This window comes from Mirounga leonina, unplaced genomic scaffold (assembly GCF_011800145.1).
Source record: "Mirounga leonina isolate KUSES-001 unplaced genomic scaffold, KU_Mleo_1.0 Mir_94, whole genome shotgun sequence".
Taxonomy (NCBI): Eukaryota; Metazoa; Chordata; class Mammalia; order Carnivora; family Phocidae; genus Mirounga; species Mirounga leonina.
Genome location: NW_023270855.1, coordinates 8,033,939 through 8,055,467, shown reverse-complemented (window position 1 = coordinate 8,055,467; position 21,529 = coordinate 8,033,939). Strand labels below are relative to the sequence as shown.

General features: G+C 44.8%; 2 protein-coding genes across 4 annotated transcripts in view; both read left to right on the top strand.

The window, feature by feature from the left end:
* Positions 1–2,778, top strand: part of IRAK2 (interleukin 1 receptor associated kinase 2) — a 59,005-nt gene extending 56,227 nt beyond the window's left edge. For both annotated transcript variants that reach the window (XM_034996388.1, XM_034996387.1), the window contains exons 12-13: positions 372–663; positions 1,799–2,778. In XM_034996388.1, coding sequence (XP_034852279.1) covers positions 372–663; positions 1,799–1,911 — 405 coding nt within the window. In that variant the 3' untranslated portion in view covers positions 1,912–2,778. The remainder of the gene's footprint in view (positions 1–371; positions 664–1,798) is intronic.
* A 2,472-nt stretch (positions 2,779–5,250) lies between these two features.
* The window catches only part of TATDN2 (TatD DNase domain containing 2), a 34,882-nt gene continuing 18,603 nt past the window's right edge, over positions 5,251–21,529 (top strand). The window contains exons 1-3 of one of the 2 annotated variants that reach the window (XR_004677745.1): positions 5,251–5,793; positions 5,905–6,315; positions 13,667–14,158. Coding sequence is in view for 1 of the 2 variants with exons in the window: in XM_034996557.1 (XP_034852448.1) it covers positions 5,911–6,315; positions 13,667–14,158 (897 nt within the window). In the remaining variant the exon portion in view is untranslated. The remainder of the gene's footprint in view (positions 5,794–5,904; positions 6,316–13,666; positions 14,159–21,529) is intronic. The other variant, XM_034996557.1, reaches the window with a different exon arrangement.

The window sequence follows — 21,529 nt, the reverse complement described above, 5'->3', positions numbered from 1 at the left end:
TTAACGTGTCAGAGGACTGGGATACAGTGATTGGTCCATCTTGGTCATGTGCTCTCATCTATGGCTAGGGTGGATGGGGGCAAGTTCAGCTCTGTTCAAAGGGCTTTCGCTGTTCTTCCAGACAAAGCAATATGAATCAACATTGGATTCTTCATTGTCTCTCCGGAGGCCTGGGATATCTGTAAGATTTTTGATTTCAGAAAGAGGTTTTTTTTTTTTTTTTTTAAAGTAGGCCTCCATGCCCAGCATGGAGCCCAACTCACAACCTTGAGATCAAGACCTGAGCTGAGATAAAATGTCCAACGCGTAACGGACTGAGCCATCCAGGCGCCCCGATTCCAGAAAGAATTGTTGTCTCTTCTCTCCCCAAGGTGTGTGGCTCTGTAGCGGCTGTGGAAAAGCAGCTCAGAGGTCAGGAGACGTTGCTCCCTTTGAGTGGGCTTTCTGAGGGCACAGGCTCTTCCTCCAACACCCCAGAAGAAACAGACGACGTGGACAATTCCAGCCTCGAGGCCTCCTCCTCCATGAAGGTAGCACCTCGGGCTGGGGCTACCGCCTCACTCCCTTCAACAGAGGATGGAGAAGGCAGGCTGCAGGTCTGTGCGGGAGTGCAGGCAGACTCCTTCTCTGTGGCCTCTGCCAGGCCGGAGCCTCCCCAGGATGGTAAGCGTGTGGAGATCTGAGTGCATATGCAAGCTCATTCATGTGTCTCTAACTCAGCTCATCATTTATTCCTTCTATCACGCTCATTCATGCCTTCCTTAATTATTCAGTCGTTCACCTACCAGCAGACTGCACACAAAGAAACCTCGGATGGGGGTCATCCTTGATACCTCCCTCTCTCTCTGGCCCCTATGTCCGGTCCATCACCTAGTCTATTCATTGGCCTAAATATCTCTCAGCTCCATCTGCTTCTCTGCATTGCCTCGCGCCCCTCCCCCCTTAACTAAGCTACTGTCCCCTTGCTGGATGACCACACAGCCTTCCTGTATCCTCCCTTCCTTGTTTTTATTTTTTATTTTATTATTTTACTTTAATTTTTTATTTTCAGAGTGGTTTTTTTTCTTTTTTTCTTTTTTGAGATTTTATTTCTTTATTTGACAGAGAGACTCAGCGAGAGAGGGAACACAAGCAGCGGGAGTGGGAGAGGGAGAAGCAGGCTTCCCGCTGAGCAGGGAGCCTGATGCGGGGCTCGATCCCAGGACCCTGGGATCATGACCTGAGCCGAAGGCAGACGCTTAATGACTGAGCTGCCCAGGTGCCTCCAGAGTGGTTTTTAAAAACAACTCATGCCACCTCTTATTTAAAGCCCTTGTGTGGCTCCCCATTGTACTTAGGGACCAAGTCAAAACTCTTACTATTTCTGTCTCTCCTTTCCAAATATCCCAGGCTTTCTTCTGAAATAAAAATTTGAGAGGCCTTTTCAATGCAGTGTCCCTCTCCCCTAGTAAACATGGCTTAATGAATGTCCCAGGCTCTACCACTCCTATTGCTCCTCCTCCCACTGGGAGGAGAGAGGAGGGAAAAGAGAGAGGGGGTGTAAATGTTCATCCCAACCTCTCCCATCCATGGAAGGAGCATGGAAGCCCCCTTCTTTCAGAAAAGTGGGGGCAGGTGGTGGGACTTCACTGCAAAGGCAGAAATAATGAAGATGCTCATTAGGTTCAGGGCTTGATTCAGAAATCTGATTTAAGTGAGAAACTGACCAAGTCTGACTTTCTAAGAACTATAATAATAGTAACTATTTCCAAATGCCTTTTGTTGAAGTTCTTTCTTTAAACTTTCTGCTGAACATCAGCTACAGAGACTTCATGGAGAATCGAGATCAATGAGGCCAAAAAGAAACTGATGGAGAATATCGTGTTCTACAAAGAAGGGAAACTGGACAGCATTGAGCTTTTTGGCCCCTGATAACTAGAGCACAGCTTACCCTCGATTGGAAAGACAAACACCAAATCAAGAAAAAGATCTGAGGCAGAATCATAATCTCCCAGGAAACACCAAACATCAGCTTTCCTGGACCAGGGAGAGAAGCTTCCATCTTGCCAGAGTGAATTAGGGAAGAAGGGACCTCAGCTTTTCAAGACACAAAAATCCATGAAGTCATTTTTTCTGGGATTTGTCAATCAGAGCTGGGGATCAGGAGACCGAAGCGGAAACCCTGGTCCATAGGCCCAGGATGTGGGCAATTTTGTGGTTTTGGGGTGTGCGTGTAATACTGTTACTCAGCTCACACCCCTCAAGAACTGAGGGAGGATTGTCAGTTGCACTTTCCAAAGTTAAGTCTCTCTGGGTCCTATTTGCTGACAACCACCTGCAAACTTCCATGGCCTGAAAGATTCTCAACTTGTGTCCCAAGGCAGTTCTTAATTCACAGTCTGGAGTTTACAAATGCCAGACACCTGGCAAAGAGCTCTGCAGGTTTTCCACGTCTCCCTCGGAAATCTTGTAACCCACAGATATTTATTTATGCCTACTCAGCACCTTTATCGTCCCATCCCACTAATGCTAATATTTTTAGTGGAGCTTTTGAGAGTATGTGTTATTTATGGGTGAATGAAGAATCAGAGAGCTAGTTTTATGTCCAGTTCTGTTGCTATTTAAATCAATTATTTAATTTCTGGAACCTTGGTTTTCTTATAAGTAACACCTGTTCATTTTCTTTCCTTGGCTTGTTGAGAGGAACAGGTGAGACATGGTTGTAGAAGTACTTTGAAAATGCATTTATCCTTTTTTATAAAATAAATAAAGACATTAAACATATATTTCTTCCACGTACCTAAGGTTTATGGACTGGGTATTTTTCTGAAAAGTCATGTTGCAAATATTTTTGTGAAACAAATGCTATTTTAAATTCAGTATGTCCTATTTTAAATAATCCTGTAGTGATTTTCTTTTTTTTTGTAAAATAAAAATACATTCGTAAAGTCAACAGATCTTTTGCAATTAGTTTTGTGTCCAGATGAATTTGTTTGGAAAAGGGGCTCTGGACCCATGTTAAGGGGGTATCACGGAGTGCCTAAGAGTTGGGGGAGTTGGGGGTGGCTATAAATGTTGGTGTTAGTAGCTGTGTGATCTTGGGTCAAGTTAGGGAGTTATTCTGAGCCTCTGTTTCCTGGGTTTGTCAGGGCAAGGGGAAGATCTTGCTTCATGAAAGCATTCAGTAGTCCCCGAACAAGATCAGCTTTGTACTGATATGTAACAGAGCTGAGTGGGCTCCAGTCCCAGCAGACAGTAATCTGTACTGACACCCCTGTTTTAAGCTCTGGTGGCTGTGAGGATTCAACTAGAGTGTGTTACATGCCACAGACAGGACCTAGCATGTGATAAGCACCTTACAGTTATGAGTAGGGTGCTTTCAGGGCTGTTTGAGCAGTAGAGGGCTAGTGCCAATAGGGTAATGGTTATCTAGACATACTTGCATTTCAGACCATGGCTTCAGACATTTGTGGCAAGGTCAATGAACCACTTCTGTCAATCTACAGACCTTTTCCCCTCAGCAAGCTGTAAAAACGTACATATACATTTCTGTATATCAATTCCAGGGGCTCATGGCCACTGTGATGCCTTTCTATGAATCCTCAGAAGGAAGGCCTGACTTTTTTTTTTTTAGTTAATAAATGCACATGACAAAAAAATCCAGTAGTACAAACGGTTATGTGGTGGAAAGAAAGCCTTTTTTTTTCCACTGGGATTTTAGTGTCTCCCTTCTGCCCACAGGCAACCACTGTTCCTGGTTTGGGGTATCGTTCCAAAGATGATGAAAATTTTATCTTTTTCCTTAACTAATCTAATATCATTAGATTTTCATTAGAAAATCAAAACCGAGGTAGATTGAGCTCAAGACAGTTGGAATTTCTGGCTTCAGCATGGGCATATTTTTTCACATCCTTTTTGGCCATTCTTCCTCAGTAATACTTTTGGATTACTTTAGTCTTTTTGCCTGGTATTCCTTTCTAAGGATATTCCATAATTTGTAGGACTAGGTTCCAATGCTGGATTTTGAGGTGGTTTTTCATTCTTGTAACTTCACAGGGTGCTGCCTTCCAAAGAGGTTGTACCAATTTACACTGAATCAGGTCTGGGAATGCATTTCCCCACATCCTCAGCTACAAAGAGTATTATCATGCTTTTTGATCATTGACAATTTAATAGGTAAAAATTTATAATTTTACTTGTATTTTTAAGTGACAGGTGGAGCCTTTTTTTTTTTCACATATTAAAGAGCCTTTTGTAATTTGCGTCTGTTCCTTGGTTCATTTCTGTTTCCATTTTATTTTTTTAAAGTTTTATTTTAATTCCAGTTAGCATGTTTCCATTTTAATACCTAAGTATCCCATAAAGAAAGTTTCATCTTTCATCTTTCTCACCCTACCTGAGTGGCTCAGTAGGTTAAGAGTCTGCCTTGCGCTCAGGTCTTGATCTCAGGGTCCTGGGATCGACCCCACATCAGGCTCTCTGCTGGGCGGGGGGTCTGCTTCTCCCGATCCCTTTGCCGCTTCCCCCCTGCTCCTGCCCTCTTTCTGTCTGTTAAATAAATAAAATCTTAAAAAACAAAAGTTTTTACATAGTAAGGACATCAGCCCTTTGTCATGTGTTGCGAATATTTTATTAAGTTTGTAACTTGTCCTTCAACTTTGATATTTTTTGCCCCGCAAAAATTTTACATTTTACATTTTTGTGTAGCCTTTTTTTCCTGTGGCTCCTAACTTCCGACTCTGCCACTTTCTGGGTGTGTCACTTGGTGCCTCTGAGCCACAGTTTCCTGCTCTGCAAATGGGGTCAGGATGTTGGTGGGGGTTCGAGGAAAGGATCTGAACCCGTCTGGCTAAGCCGCAAAACGCTGAGCAGCGGGGAGCGTCACTCTGGGAAGAGGGTCGGCCGACGCCCCCAACCCCATGGAAGGCTGGCTGGGGGAACTGCGGCCCTGCCTAGCTTCGCGCTCTTCTGGCCCACGTGAGTGGCTCCGCCCCGCCTTGCTTCCGACCAATGCCTCCAAGCCTCCTGGCCAACAGGCGAGCTCCGTCTTGCTCGGAGTCCCGCCCCTTGCCGATTCGAGCAATGGGTGCCCTCCGTTCTGCGCAAGGCCCACCCCCGCCGCACGCCCGGCCGCGGGCCGCAGGGCTCGTTCCGGGAGGCGGGCGAGGTGGAGGCCGGTGTGGCCGGAGCTCGGGCGGAGGCCGAGTGGGGGCTGCAGGACTGGGGCGGGAGGCGAGCAGGCGGCCGGGGAGGGACGTTCGGGCCGTGGGGGCGGCGGGGCCGACGTCTGGGCTGCGGCGGCAGGGACGGAAGGGGCGGCCGGGCGAGCCGGAGGGTGTCCCGTGGCGGCCGAGCGCGGCACCGCCGGCTCCTGAGGGGCGCCTCGGCCCCTCGGGCCCGGGGCTGGTCGGCGGGGCCGCGGGAGCAGGGCGGGCTGCGCGCCGGCTCTGGCCCTGCCCTGCGGCCCGCCCTCGGCATTCCGGGCCTCTGGGCCAAGCGCCCGCCAAAGGCTGCGGGTCCGGTCGCCATGTGTGGACTCTAAAGCGCCTTGTAGTCTTTTGAAGCGCTTTGACATCCCCGAAGGGCTCTGTATTGCAAACTAAATCGAAGCGCTTTGTAATCCCGGAAGCGCTTTGACATCTCCCTAGGAGCGCTGTGCAAACTGAAGCGCTTGGTGATCGCGGAAGCACGTTGTGGGTTTGGAAACCAAACCGACGCCCTTAGTAAATCTCGGATCGTTTTGACTAAGGCGAAGCGCGTTGGCATCTCCGAAACCTTGAGAACTGTGATGGGCAGTGGAAAGAAGGGGGAAAGGTCAGTGAGGCCCGTGACTCTGACCTGGCTTACCCTCCTCCAGGGGACCCAGGGTGGCGGGAGTCTGAAGAGGGCTAGTGTTGGAATCCAGGCCCCCTCTTTACCTTGCAGGTGCCCATGGCGTCGGAGCGGCGCAAGGTCAAGTACCACTGGAGCAGCACTTCAGAAGGGTGTCCCCGTAAGCGCAGCTGCCTCCGGGAGCCCAGTGATGTGGCCCCCTCCAGCCGGCCAGCTCCCAGCTCTGCGTCGCGTTCAGGAGGGACCAGCAGCCCCAAGCGCCTGAAAGTCCAGAAGGAGGACGATGTGGCCTGCACGCCGAGGTTGCCCCGGGGCTCATCCTGCCGCAGAAATTCCTCCTCCTCCTCGCATTCTTCCGGCGCAGGTGTGGGCGGGGCTGCCGCCAAAGGCTGCCTGATTCGGAGCACACGGGGATTCCTTTCGTCAGAGGGATCCCCTCTTCGCCCTGTCAACCCCTCTCCAGAAGAAATGGCTTCTCTAGAGGAGGAAGCCTGCAGCCTTAAGGTAGGTGGCTGCGACGCCTTGGAATCGGTGAAGCCCCTTCCACGTGGCTTGAGCTGTTGGTGGAAGACTAGAAAGGGTCATGTCCTTCAAGATCTTTGGGGTCTTCCCAGAGGTCTGCTTATCACAAACCCGGGGGACCAAGGGGGGTGGCCTACAGTGCCATAGAGAGGTAGTTTTCAAACTTGGCAGCACTTTAAAACTACTTGGGAGGTTTGTGCCTGCTTCTCATTCCCATTTAATTGGGTTGGGGTGTGGTCTGGGTTTCTAGATTTGTAAATGCTCCTCCAGTAAATTGTAATGTGCAGCCAGCCGGGCTGGAGGATAACTGCTGTAGAAGGTGCATTGCCTGCTCAGGAGACACAGACCTATTTCAGTTGTAAATTTAAGGAATTGCGCCCTTGTACTTTGAAGTTCTCTGAGTCACAGAACTGAGAATAAGGATTTGGTTCTTGGTGTAGCTTTTTACTGAAGTTACAGTTTCTGGCACCTTGGGGGTTTGGTTGGTGGGTAGCGTAGAGTTTGTTTTGGAGCTTAAACATTTAGTTCCCCATTGGGAACATGCAGGAGGGTTTCTCAGAGGAGGTACATTTCCTCCACTGTTTCATTTTATGTGAACTTAAAAAAGGATAAAATTTTCCCGGTGAGGGAAAGTTGAACATGAGTCTGTGAGAAATAGAAGCAAATGCAATTCATCTCTCATAGTTGGCTGTTTTCCCGGTGAGAGAGTACTAGCTAACGTTGCCGGCCCAAGTGTGAGCTTCATCCCCTTTTTCAGTCTCATATTTTGAACAAATATTTACTGAGGGCCTAGATCATTCCAGGAGAGTTCTAGTTGCTTGGGATTCTCCAGTAACAAAACAGATCACTGCCCTCTTAGTTTGTATTCCGGGTTTGGAGCTCTGGGCCTTAAGAGGTGAGGAGTTTTGTATGAAGAAGAGTGGAGGGAAAGTCTTAGTTGGGTGAGATGGGCTGCCTTCAGATAAAGTGATCTTACAAAAGCAGTGAAAAAAGGCACTAAGGAACGTGTCTCTAAACTTCTGCGTGGTTAAATTATGTGGAGCTGAGAAACTAGGCTGTCCTTGGCTGTTTATCCTGGGGAACTCTTAGGTGAAGTGCTCCGAGTGTTCTCACCGTGGACCTCACAACTCTGTATGGCACATTTTTTTTTTTTTTCCCGAAGATTTTATTTATTTATTTCAGAGAGAGCACGATCGGGATGAGGGGCAGAGGGAGAAGCAGACTCCTTGCGGAGCAGGGAGCCCAACGTGGGCCTCAATCTCTGGACCCTGGGATCATGACCTGAGCTGAAGGCTGTCGTTTAACCGATTGAGCCACCCAGGCGCCCCTGGATTTTTTTTAACAGTGATTTCAAAAGCTTTGTCTTTAGCATAAAAATACATATTGAATATGACTCACAGGTAAATCAAGTAAATATGGGGCTTTGCCCATACAGTTTAATCTTGTCATTAACCCTTCTTGATACAGTTTTTCACTTGATTTGGGCACAGCATGAAATAATCTCGATTGATTACATTTCACTTCGGTGACAATTAGAGATAGAATGAAGCCTTCCAAGAAGGGTAGGAATCTGCCTAGTCTTCCAGGTGTACTGCATCCCTGGCTCAGGGTGACCTGCAGACCAGGAACCAAGATTTGAAGGAATAGCCTTTAATCCAGGTGGGTCTAATTCTATCATGGGCCCATCTTTATCTTATTTAGGCCTACGGGGTGTTTTTTGCCAAAATCAATTTAAATGGTTAAGCATGGAGCAGTGAGTAGTCCAGTCCTGTGTCAGAGGTTGTGGGGTTGGTGCCTTGCTTTTAGTCAGTAAGTTCTTGAGGGTTACTGGGTGTCAAGTACTTTGTTGGATTGTGGAGCTGTGAGACTGCTTCTAAGGGGAACACATCCTGGTGGGCGGGCTTGAGAAGTCACAAGACTGCCTCATGATGTGTGTGGAGCATAAGAGCCCAGAATGGAGACTAGAGAGCTAGGTAGGGGGCCGATTGCAACGGGGCTTTGGGGCTTTAATAGCCAAGGGAATTTGGATTTTACTCCAAGCCATTAAAGAGTTATGTAGAGTTCTATACACAGGGAAGGCAGATGTGCATTTTTGAAAGATCAGTCATATTGAGTGAGGATAGAATATGGGGATGTTGATATGATTAATTCAGATTGTCCCTCTCTAGCACTGCTAAGGGCTCTGCCCTTTAGTGTTAGTTTGAAAACAAGGTACAGTACTTGACTCATCTTGATGAATTACAAAATGCCTTTCTTATCTTTTTCTCAGTCTGCACCTCTTCCCCTCATACTCTGCAGTTATGTCCAGCTTGTTTTTCTAGTAAGTCCTGAGTCCTGTCAACAATCACAGCCCAGTGGCACTCACAAAAACAGCATGTTCTCCCCCTTGGTCCTTCTAAGGTCCCCTCATTCCTACTTTTACCCACCTATCTACCTGTTTTGCATTTGCTCTGTAAATTTTGAGGGGTAAATGCTTGGCTTTGTGTGTGGGTCCCCCATTATCTGTCTCCTCCCCACCTTCAGCACAGAGGTCTCGGCCAGGTCACAGAATATTCAGAGGGGAATGTTCTGGCTTTGGTAACAATGCCACAGACTGGGTAGCTTATAAATAATAGAAATTTATTTCTTATAGTTTTGGAGGCTGAAGTCTGAGATCAGGGGGCCAGCATGGTCAAGTGAGGGCCCTTTTCTGGTTTGTAGATTTCTCCTGTCCTCACATGGCAGAGGGGGGCAGGGGAGCTCTCTTGGGGACTTGTAGATAAGAGCACTAGTCACATTCATGAGGGCTTCACGTTCATGACCTAATCACTTCCCAAAGGACCTAATACCACCTTCTTGGGGTTAGATTTCAACATATGAATTTTGGGGGAACCCATTCAGACAATAGCTAGACTGGGCAATTTGGATTCACTAGAGATTGCTGCTGGCCAGCCTCTTACTGTTTGTTCCTTATTTCCTCTAGGACAGTTGTTTGAGAGGTTTTCTCAAATTCTAATGGTAGCTGATGATCTTCGTTTTTTCTGTAGAGAAAGATTAAATTTGTCTGTTGTGAGCACCTTCACCTACCTTATATTAGTAGTCTTAAGTATGACCTTCTTCATTCCTACATTTACTTTAGGGAAGAAAGACTGGAAGGGAAAATTGGAGCATTTATGATGTGGTAGACTTTCATCAAATAGAATTCTCAGTGTTTGACCCATAAGCTCTCACATAATCCTGAGAGTCTTATGAAATAGGCAGTATTATCTTTACGTGTCCGTTAACAAATATTTACATATCGGTTAACAAATATTTGAGCACCTAGTATGTGTAGACGCTGGGAAAGGAGACTCAGAAATGTTAAGTAACTTGACCAAGGCCATCTAGCTTGTATGCGGCAAAGCTGTGCTACCCCAGATCAGTGGGACTTCAAAGCCTGCATTCTTAGCTCTGCGGCCCTCTGAGGCCCTGTTCTGTCCCAGGCTAGTGTTAGTGTGAGGGGTGGAGAGACGAAGAGGGCAAGATCCTCCCCCTTGAGGAGCTCTCTGCAGGGTGGTACAGGCCCAGACACAAGAAGCCATTGTGTATCTTGGCTCTCGAATGACAGAGCTTTCCTGTGTGATCCTGGTTCCTGCGTCTTCACCCAGCAGATGTCTGGTGCTTGGGTGGAAGTCCATGCTAGGAGTTAGAGGTGTGAAGAGGAAGGCAGTGGTTGAGGCACTGAAAAGTCCTTCATCACCAAGCATTGTGTGGAGTGCTGTAACAGGGGCATTTGAAGTACCAAGGGTCAGAGGAATGAGTGACTAATGTTGAGAAAGTCCTCACAGAAGAGGTGCTGTTCTCTTGACAGAGGTGTTCTCTTGACAGACGAGGAGGAGGAGAGGACATTTCAGGCAACAGAACAATGTGTGTCAGGAAATGCTGCTGGTCTGAAGCACTTGGGAGACGCGTGGTTCCTGAAGGTCCTCACTTCCCTTTTCTCCAGCCGCCCTTCTTCATTCCCAGGCACCTGGGTGTATGGACAAAGGTGGGAGAGGATGCTGGAAAAGAAGCCTGGGGTCCAGCCTGTGAACGGCTTCTGAAGTCAGGCCCAGGAGTTGGGGAAGTTTCCTGTGGGCAAATGCAGAAGCACTGAAGGGTTTTAGCAGAGGTGTGGTGTTGGCAGATTTTAGAGCTCCTCTGGCACACTGCAGAGAAAGGATGGGAGCGAGTAGGCAGGGAGCTGGGTACGAACTGTTGAAATTGTGCAGGCTGGCGGCGCCGAGCGCTGCAACAGCATCTCCACTGAGTCGTTGCCTCCTGCCTTCAGAGGCGCATAATTCACCACGCAGCAGTGCCAGCAGAACGAAATCGCTCCTGTTTGAAGCCAAGTGGTTTGTCTCTTCTGTTGAACTTAAGGCCTCGTCTTTACCTTTATAGCCTCCACTCCACTTCTGAGGATCTTGGGTGACCTGGATCCATTTCAGGTCCTCATGGTCTTTGACATCGCAGCCTTTGCTACTGTTGCTCAATTTTCGTATTTTCGCTATTCTCCCTTGGTTTCCAGGATATTAGGGGGAGCTTGAGTTTGCCTCCTGGTTCTGCCACGTACACGCCATGTGGCAGTTCCCCTCTCCCTACAAGAGGGATGACAGCCATGGCAGCTCTGGGAATTGTAAGGCCACATGAAAACATAAGGTATGGGGGCGCCTGGGTGGCTCAGTTGGTTAAGCATCTGCCTTCAGCTCAGGTCATGATCCCAGCGTCCTGAGAGGGAGCCCCATGTCTGGGTCCCTGCTCAGCGGGGAGTCTGCTTTTCCCTCCCTCCCTCCCTCCCCCTCTCTCTGTCTCTCTGTCAAATAAGTAAAATCTTAAAAAAAAAAAAAAAAGGAAAACATAAGGTATGTTATTCTAATTCTAACCCTTTTTTCTCCGACAGGTGCAGTCCTGGTCTTCACTACCAGGGTTGGCAAACTGGTGGTCCATAGGCTGAATGTGGCCCACTAGGTCCTCAAAGTATTTAATATTTTGGAGATTTCACATTAAAAATATATGCCTCCGGTCCACACCTCTACCTTGAACTGGAGACTTGAGTGACCCTCTTCTGCTTCCCCACTTTCTACTCCCTTTTCCTGTGTTCTTTTTCTCTCTGGCACTTTTCACTCTCCAAAATACATATGTTGCCTTTCTTCTGGTTTTCCTTTCCCTCACCACCTAGAATAGAAGGTCCAGGAAGCAGGTATTTTTATATGTTTCATTGGATGCTAAACCCGCAGATTCAAAACAGGACCTGCTGGCATATAGTAAGTGCTCCACAAAACATTGCTGGCTGAATGGAAAAATGAATTCAATTTGAGATTTCTTGTTTTATCTGAGAAACTGGAATCCATAACTCTGGGTCTGTACTTGCAAGCGGCAGCAGTTGGTTTGAAGTGAGGAGCTTTGACCCTTCAGAAGGTGCAGGGGCTCCTCCGTTTGTTGTCGACCTTATCTTCCCATGTTGTCCTCTACCCGGCCTGTGGCGGGGGTGGGAGGGCAAGGAGAGGGGTAGCTGGTCCCACAGGCAGAGGTGGAGAAGTCAAAGAAGGGGTTTGGGGCCTTAAAGGATGAATACGAGTTTATCAAGTGTAAAATGAGACTGAGGCAAGGGTGTCACAAGCAAAGGGAATTAGGTTTGCCTGTGACGGTACAATGGGGATGCCTGAGGATGGCGGGTGGCTGGCCGTAGTGAGAGAAGCAGGCCGCGGGGAAGCAGGCTGAGACGTCGTGGCTGTATCCCATGGGGCGTGCGTGGGGAATCTTCAGGTTTTTTTTTTTTTTAAAGATTTTATTTATTTTTTGACAGAGAGAGAGACAGCGAGAGAGGGAACACAAGCAGGGAAGTGGGGGAGGGAGAAGCAGGCTTCCCGCTGAGCAGGGAGCCCGATGTGGGGCTCGATCCCAGGACCCCGGGATCATGACCTGAGCCGAAGGCAGACTCTCAATGACTGAGCCACCCAGATGCCCCTTCAAGTTTGCTTTTAATGTTTATTAGATTTTCTCCATAGGGAAAGGTATAAAAAAAAGAGGCTTATCATCTCCTTTCCCGGATAATCCCTGTAGACATTTTTCAAAAATGTCCACCACGTTAGAAAATTAGGAGAGGTTCAAAATGTAAGGTAAAAGCCACCTTTCCTGTCCATCTCATCAAAGTTAGTAGCTGCCAACAATTTGAGTACTTCTGGTAAAAAATACTATGCCATACTACTATCTAGATTTACATATTTCAAAAGGCTTTTTTAAAAACAAAGGTAGTATGTACTTCTTGGAAAAAACTCAAATTATATGAGAAGTCTATAAAATAAGAGCATAAACCTCTTTGTGTAACCACTCCCTTATTGATGGACATCTCTTGGAGTAGACTACTTTTCCTCAATAGAGAAAAAAGATCAGCAAGCTTAGTGTGGAGTTCTTTCTCTGTATATTTGAGAGGGATTTAATACAAATGAATTAGAAGTGCAAGTTGTAGGGACTGAAGAAGGCCTTGGGATAATGGTCAGTCTGGGTCATAGCTGGGGAGGTTTGGACTTCACTGCTTTCGAGATGATTCTAGGGATAGATTTGTGGAGCATTCTTAGCCCAGGCTGGGATTGGATTGGATCTGAGTTTCACAGTAAATTAACATTGAAAACAAATAGTCTAGCTCCTGGAATGAGTAAGTGCTCAGGGGAAGGAAGGATGGGGCTGAGACTTCACCTGTGTTTATGAGGAGATTATTAGGAGTCAGGGGGTAGTTACAGTCTCTGGACTGACCCTCCTGCATTCTCTGGGAGACCAGACGCCTTCTGGCACCGAGGTTTCGATTTGGGGGAAGGAGTTGGCAGAGAACTTCAATAAGGCCTGCACTCTGCTGTCAGGACTTGGGAGATTGGAGTCTACTCCTCCCTGGGCCCTTGGATCTCCTGGACTCTTAGATGTGGGATTGTGTTAGCTGGTTTCTAGAGACCCTTTTAGTGCTGAAGTTTTGTGCTGCTCTTTTGCCTGTGTGTGTTCTCAAGTGTGTGGTAGTCCTTGGCCTCAGGGAGCTTACAGTTCAGTGTTACTAGACTGTTCATTTCTCTGTTTATTCCTGCCTGCTGCAGTGTGAGGGTATTACCTGATGGGCATGAGAAAGTGAATAATGAAATGGCAGCAATTCAGGCCCTTTTACAGTGGCACTTCTCAGTGGGATGGGATGGAACCCTCCGGGAGAGAATCTTCATCTTAGCCACTGTCACCTTCCCTGTGATTGGTGCAGCAGCCACTGATTTCTAATTTGCTGAGTGCTTCCTATATGTAATCGCCCTTCAGATAACCCTTTCACGAACTGAGATTTTTTTTTCCTCCCCGCTTCCAGGTTGATTCAAAAGATAGTTCTCGTAACTCCACGAACTCTGAATTTGCAGCTGAAGCGGAGGGTCAAAATGATACAAATGAGGAACCAAACAAGGTGCAAAAAAGGAAGAGGGATCGATTTCGAGACCAGGGCTCTACGGTGATCTACCTGAAGGCTATCCAGGGCATCCTGGGAAAGTCGATGCCAAAAAGGAAAGGAGAGGCTGCCACGAGGGCAACGCCGAACAGAGGAGAGCGTCCCAGCCGCGGAGAAGGGCCAACCAGGAGTGTCACTGTGTCTCCTCAGAAAGGGAAAGAGTCAGCCCCGGAGGTGAAAGCAGAGGACAAAAAGGCTGTGCCAGAGAGGAGCAGTTTCTGCGACAGGAGAGTGGTGATAGACCCTCAGGAGAAACCCATTGAGGAGATAGCTGGTGACCGAAGGACAGTCATTGACAAGCACTCTCCAGCCCTCGAGTTTTTGGATGATTCCGACTCTCATTTAGAAAGCCAGAAGGTGAGTAGAGCTTATACCAGGCATGGGATTTTTAGTTCTCTTGATGATAAGTATTTGGTCTTTCTAGTTTGATCCTGAGTGTTACTCATTAAAAGCAGCACTTTACTTACCAAGGACTCCAGGACCAACTGATGGTTCTTTTCGAAAATACCTTTCAGAGTTACTAAAAAATCTCAGTTCAGTGCTATCTCTCTCTCTCTTTTATTTAAATTTAGGATTTATATGTTTGTTAGGATATGCATTTTCCTGCCCTAACAAAGGCCAAAATAACAGTGGCTTAAAGAAAATAGAAGTTTGGCTTGAGGAGGAGGGCTGCACGGTGTCGGGGACCCTGGTGCCATCTGTCTTTTTTTTTTTTTAAAGATTTTATTTATTTATTTATCTGAGAGAGAGAGAGAGAAACAGCATGAGAGGGGAGAGGGTCAGAGGGAGAAGCAGGCTCCCCGCTGAGCCGGGAGCCTGATGCGGGACTCGATCCCAGGACTCCGGGACCATGACCTGAGCCGAAGGCAGTCGCTTAACCAACTGAGCCACCCAGGCGCCCTGGTGCCATCTGTCTTGATGCTCTGCTGCATCAGCCTAGTCTCCATCTGTGGTCTGAGTGGCTGCTCTGATAGGACCCTGAGGATGTTACCTTGACATTCCAGGCAGTAGAAAGAGGAAAAGAGAAGAGGAAAGTACACTTCTTCCCTTTTAAGAGCTTGACTCAGAAGTCCACATCATTTTTGCTTTTAGCTATTGACAAGAATCTAGAAACCTGGCCAACACCTAGCTGCAAGGGAGTCTGGAACATTAACTTTCATCTGGGAGACTTATACCCAAATCACTCTTACTGCTCTTAAAGGAAAGAATGGTATTGGAGGGTAAATAGCAATTTTTAAACATAGTTTATAACTGGGGGGGGGAAGGCATTCCTCTGTTGTACCCATCTCTGCTTATATTTACTTATGACTCTTAGTGGCAGCTCCTTGAATCTCTTCAGCTCTTTCTTCTAGTACTTACCTCCATATTTCTAAGTAATCCTGCACTGTGTATTGATTTTCCAGTTGTAGACCTCTGTGGACTGCTTACTTAGAAGGTAAGAATTCAGTTCTCCACACTAACTTTGGCAGCATCATACCCACGAACCTGTGACCTCTCCTTTTAGCAGCTCCCTGTGTTGTTGTCATATAGTTTTTGGCTAAATCAATTGAAGATTTATTATCACCACGTTCATAGCGGAGTCACCTAGTATGCTCTGATCACATTTCCTCTCGTACAAAAGTTTACGTTCCTTGGAGATCATCATTGTCTTGTTTTTTCCCTTTAGTTTTCTCTGTACCTATCACTAATTCATCCCTAGACTGCTAGTGCCATAAAACTCTCCTCAATATTGTTAAAATAAGTAATCCTGTTGATCCTTAGAATTCCCATTTTTCCTGTTTACTGTCATTTTTTTTATCATTTTTTTAATTCTTATGTTAATCCCCATACATTACATCATTAGTTTTAGATGAAGTGTTCCATGATTCATTGTTTGTGCATAACACCCAGTGCTCCATGCAGAATGTGCCCTCCTCAATACCCACCACCAGGCTAACCCATCCTCCCACCCCCCTCCCCTCTAGAACCCTGTTTGTTTTTCAGAGTCCATCGTCTCTCATGGTTCGTCTACCCCTCCGATTCCCCCCGCTTCATTCTTCCCCTCCCACTACCTTCTTCTTCTTCTTTTTTTCTTAACATATATTGCATTATTTGTTTCAGAGGTACAGATCTGAGATTCAACAGTCTTGCACAATTCACAGCACTTACCAGAGCACATACCCTCCCCAGTGTCTTATCACCCAGTCACCCCATCCCTCCCACCCCACCCCCCACTCCAACAACACTCAGTTTCTTTCCTGCGATTAAGAATTCCTCATATCAGTGAGATCATATGATACATGTCTTTCTCTGTTTGACTTATTTCACTCAACATAATACCCTCCAGTTCCATCCACGTCGTTGCAAATGGCAAGATCTCATTCCTTTTGATGGCTGCATAATACTCCATTGTATATATATACCACATCTTCTTTATCCATTCATCTGTCAATGGACATCTTGGCTCTTTCCACAGTTTGGCTATTGTGGACATTGCTGCTATAAACATCGGGGTGCACGTACCCCTTCGGATCCCTACTTTTGTATCTTTGGGGTAAATACCCAGTAGTGCAATTGCTGGATCATATGGTAGCTCTATTTTCAACTTTTTGAGGAACCTCCATACAGTTTTCCAGAGTGGCTGCACCAGCTTGCATTCCCACCAACAGTGTAGGAGGGTTCCCCTTTCTCCTCATCCCCGCCAACATCTGTTGTTTCCTGACTTGTTAATTTTAGCCATTCTGACTGGTGTGAGGTGGTATCTCATTGAGGTTTTGATTTGGATTTCCCTGATGCCGAGCGATATTGAGCACTTTTTCATGTGTCTGTTGGCCATTTGGATGTCTTCTTTGGAAAAATGTCTGTTCATGTCTTCTGCCCATTTCTTGATTGGATTATGTGTTCTTTGGGTGTTGAGTTTGATGAATTCTTTATAGATTTTGGATACTAGCCCTTTATCTGACATGTCATTTGCAAATATCTTCTCCCATTCTGTCGGTTGTCTTTTGGTTTTGTTGACTGTTTCCTTTGCTTTGCAAAAGCTTTTTATCTTGATGAAGTCCCAATAGTTCATTTTTGCCCTTGCTTCCCTTGCCTTTGGCGATGTTTCTAGGAAGAAGTTGCTTCAGCTGAGGTCAAAGAGGTTGCTGCCTGTGTTCTCCTTTAGGATTTGGATGGACTTCTGTCTCACATTGAGGTCTTCCAACTATTTGGAGTCTATTTTTGTGTGTGGTGTAAGGAAATGGTCCAGTTTCATTCTTCTGCATGTGGCTATCCAATTTTCCCAACACCATTTGTTGAAGAGACTGTCTTTGTTCCATTGGACATTCTTTCCTGCTTTGTCGAAGATTAGTTGACCATAGAGTTGAGGGTCCATTTCTGGGCTCTCTATTCTGTTCCATTGATCTATGTGTCTGTTTTTGTGCCAGTACCATGCTGTCTTGATGATGACAGCTTTGTAATAGAGCTTGAAGTCCGGAATTGTGATGCCGCCGGCTTTGCTTTTCTTTTTCAACATTCCTCTGGCTATGTGGGGTCTTTTCTGGTTCCATACAAATTTTAGGATTCTTTGTTCCATTTCTTTGAAAAAAGTGGATGGTATTTTGATGGGGATTGCATTGAATGTGTAGATTGCTCTAGGTAGCATTGACATCTTCACAATATTTGTTCTTCCAATCCATGAGCATGGAACGTTTTTCCATTTCTTTGTGTCTTCCTCAATTTCTTTCATGAGTATTTTATAGTTTTCTGAGTACAGATCCTTTGTCTCTTTGGTTAGGTTTATTGCTAGGTATCTTATGGTTTTGGGTGCAATTGTAAATGGGATCGACTCCTTAATTTCTCTTTCTTCTGTCTTATTGTTGGTGTATAGGAATTCCACTGACTTCTGTGCATTGATTTTATATCCTGCCACTTTACTGAATTCCTGTATGAGTTCTAGCAGTTTCGGGGTGGAGTCTTTTGGGTTTTCCACATAAAGTATCCTATCATCTGCAAAGAGTGAGAGTTTGACTTCTTCTTTGCCAATTTGGATGCCTTTGATTTCTTTTTGTTGTCTGATTGCTGTGGCTAGGACTTCCAATACTATGTTGAATAGCAGTGGTGATAGTGGACATCCCTGCCGCGTTCCTGACCTTAGGGGGAAAGCTCTCAGTTTTTCCCCATTGAGAATAATATTCGCTGTAGGTTTTTCATAGATGGCTTTTATGATATTGAGGTATGTACCCTCGATCCCTATACTCTGAAGAGTTTTGATCAAGAAAGGATGCTGTACTTTGTCAAAAGCTTTTTCTGCATCTATTGAGAGGATCATACGATTCTTGTTCTTTCTTTTGTTAATGTATTGTATCACATTGATTTGCGGATGTTGAACCAACCTTGCAGCCCAGGGATAAATCCCACTTGGTCATGGTGAATAATCCTTTTAATGTACTGTTGGATCCTATTGGCTAGTATTTTGGTGAAAATTTTTGCATCCATGTTCATCAGGGATATTGGTCTATAATTCTCCTTTTTGATGGGGTCTTTGTCTGGTTTTGGGATCAAGGTAATGCTGGCCTCATAAAATGAGTTTGGAAGTTTTCCTTCCGTTTCTATTTTTTGGAAGAGTTTCAGAAGAATAGGTATTAATTCTTCTTGAAATGTTTGGTAGAGTTCCCCTGGGAAGCCATCTGGCCCTGGGCTTTTGTTTTTTGGGAGATTTTTGATGACTGCTTCAATTTCCTTAGTGGTTATAGGTCTGTTCAGGTTTTCTATTTCATCCTGGTTCAGTTTTGGTAGTTGATACATCTCTAGGAATGCATCCATCTCTTCCAGGTTATCTAATTTGCTGGCATAGAGTTGCTCATAATATGTTCTTATAATTGTTTGTATTTCTTTGGTGTTGGTTGTGATCTCTCCTCTTTCATTCATGATTTTGTTGATTTGGGTCATTTCTCTTCTCTTTCTGATAAGTCTGGCCAGGGGTTTATCAATCTTGTTAATTCTTTCAAAGAACCAGCTCCTAGTTTCGTTGATCTGTTCTACTGTTCTTTTAGTTTCTATTTCATTGATTTCTGCTCTGATCTTTATGATTTCTCTTCTCCTGCTGGGTTTAGGCTTTATTTGCTGTTCTTTCTCCAGCTCCTTTAGGTGTAGGGTTAGGTTGTGTACTTGAGACCTTTCTTGTTTCTTGAGAAAAGCTTGTATTGCTATATACTTTCCTCTTAGGACTGCCTTTGCTGCATCCCAAAGATTTTGAACAGTTGTGTTTTCATTTTCATTGGTTTCCATGTATTTTTTTAATTCTTTAATTTCCTGGTTGACCCATTCATTCTTCAGTAGGATGCTCTTTAGCCTCCATGTATTTGAGTTCTTTCCGACTTTCCTCTTGTGATTGAGTTCTAGTTTCAAAGCATTGTGATCTGAAAATAGGCAGGGAATGATCCCAATCTTTTGGTACCGGTTGAGACCTGATTTATGACCTAGGATGTGATCTATTCTGGAGAATGTTCCATGGGCACTAGAGAAGAATGTGTATTCCGTTGCTTTGGGGTGGAATGTTCTGAATATGTCTGTGAAGTCCATTTGGTCCAGTGTGTCATTTAAAGTCTTTATTTCCTTGTTGATCTTTTGCTTAGACGATCTGTCCATTTCAGTGAGGGGGATGTTAAAGTCCCCCACTATTATTGTATTGTTGTCGATGTGTTTCTTTGCTTTTGTTATTAATTGTCTTATATAATTGGCTGCTCCCATGTTAGGGGCATAGATATTTACAATTGTTAGATCTTCTTGTTGGATAGATCCTTTAAGTATGATACAGTGTCCTTCCTCATCTCTTATTACAGTCTTTGGTTTAAAATCTAATTTGTCTGATATAAGGATTGCCACCCCAGCTTTCTTTTGGTGTCCATTAGCATGGTAAATGGTTTTCCACCCCCTCACTTTCAATCTGGGGGTGTCTTTGGTTCTAAAATGAGTCTCTTGCAGACAGCATATCGATGGGTCTTGTTTTTTAATCCAGTCTGTTAGCCTGTGTCTTTTGATTGGGGCATTTAGCCCATTTACATTCAGGGTAACTATTGAAAGATAGGAGTTTAGTGTCATTGTATTGCCTGTAAGGTGACTGTTACCGTATATTGTCTGTGTTCCTTTCTGATCTATGTTGCTTTTAGGCTCTCTCTTTGTTTAGAGGACCCCTTTCAAGATTTCCTGTAGGGCTGGTTTTGTGTTTGCAAATTCCTTTAGTTTTTGTTTGTCCTGGAAGCTTTTTATCTCTCCTTCAATTTTCAATGACAGCCTAGCTGGATATAGTATTCTTGGGTGCATATTTTTCTCATTTAGTGCTCTGAATATATCCTGCCAGTCCTTTCTGGCTTGCCAGGTCTCTGTGGATAGGTCTGTTGCCAATCTAATGTTTCTACCCTTGTAGGTTACATATCTCTTCTCCCGAGCTGCTTTCAGGATTTTCTCTTTGTCTATGAGACTCGTCAGTTTTACTATTAGATGTCGGGGTGTTGACCTATTTTTATTGATTTTGAGAGGTGTTCTCTGTGCTTCCTGGATTTTGATGCCTGTTTCTTTCCCCACATTAGGGAAGTTCTCTGCTATAATTTGCTCCATTATACCTTCTGCCCCTCTCTCTCTTTCTTCTTCTTCTGGGATCCCAATTATTCTAATGTTGTTTCGTCTTATGGTATCGCTTATCTCTCGAATTCTGCCCTCATGATCCAGTAGTTGTTTATCTCTCTTTTTCTCAGCTTCTTTATTTTCCATCATTTCATCTTCTATATTACTGATTCTCTCTTCTGCCTCATTTATTCTAGCACTTAGTGCCCCCATTTTTGATTGCACCTCATTACTAGCCTTTTTGATTTCTACTTGGTTGGATTTTAGCTCTTTTACTTCTCCAGAAAGGGTTTCTCTAATAACTTCCATATTTTTTTCAAGCCCAGCTAGTATCTTTAAAGTGATGGTTCTGAACTCTAGATCTGACATCGTACTAATGTCCGTATTGAGTAGGTCCCTGGCAGTCGGTACTACCTCTTGTTCTTTTTGTTGAGGTGATTTTTTCCGTCTTGTCATTTTGTGCAGAGAATAGATTAATGAGAGAACAAAATGCTAGCAGAGTAACCACGTCCCCAGAAAATATACTCTAAACAAATCAGAAAAGACCTGAAGCAGTGGGATAAGAAAGGGAAAAAGAGAAAAAAGAAAAAGAAAAAAAAGAAAAAGATAAAGATAAAGATAAAAACAAAAACAAACAAAACAAAACAACAACAACAACAAAAAACCAGAATGTGATCAAATATGATCAGGCTGGTATATAGATCAGTGCCACTCACTAGATTTGGGGTGTATTTTGGTCTTTTAGAAGAAAGTGCCTCCCAAAAATTTTAAAGAAAGAAGAACTTATATATGTACAAAAATAAGGGTTGATATGATGAAGGGATGGAATATGACTGTAAAAATGGAAATTATAAAAAATTTTATAAAAGGAATTGATAAGTTGTTTGAAAGAAGAAGAGGATTTAAAAAAAGGAAAAAGAAAAAGAAAAAAAAAAGGGAGAGGATGTGATCAGGCAGGGGAATAGAAAACACCATATACTAGAGATTTAGGGTATATTTTAATCTGTTAGAAGAAACTATCTCAAAATTTTAAAGAGAGAACAACTTATATATATAAGCCAAAAATACGGGTAACTACTATGAAGGGATAGGATATGACTCTAAAAATGAAAAATAAAAATGTTTTTTTTTAAAAAGGGGATT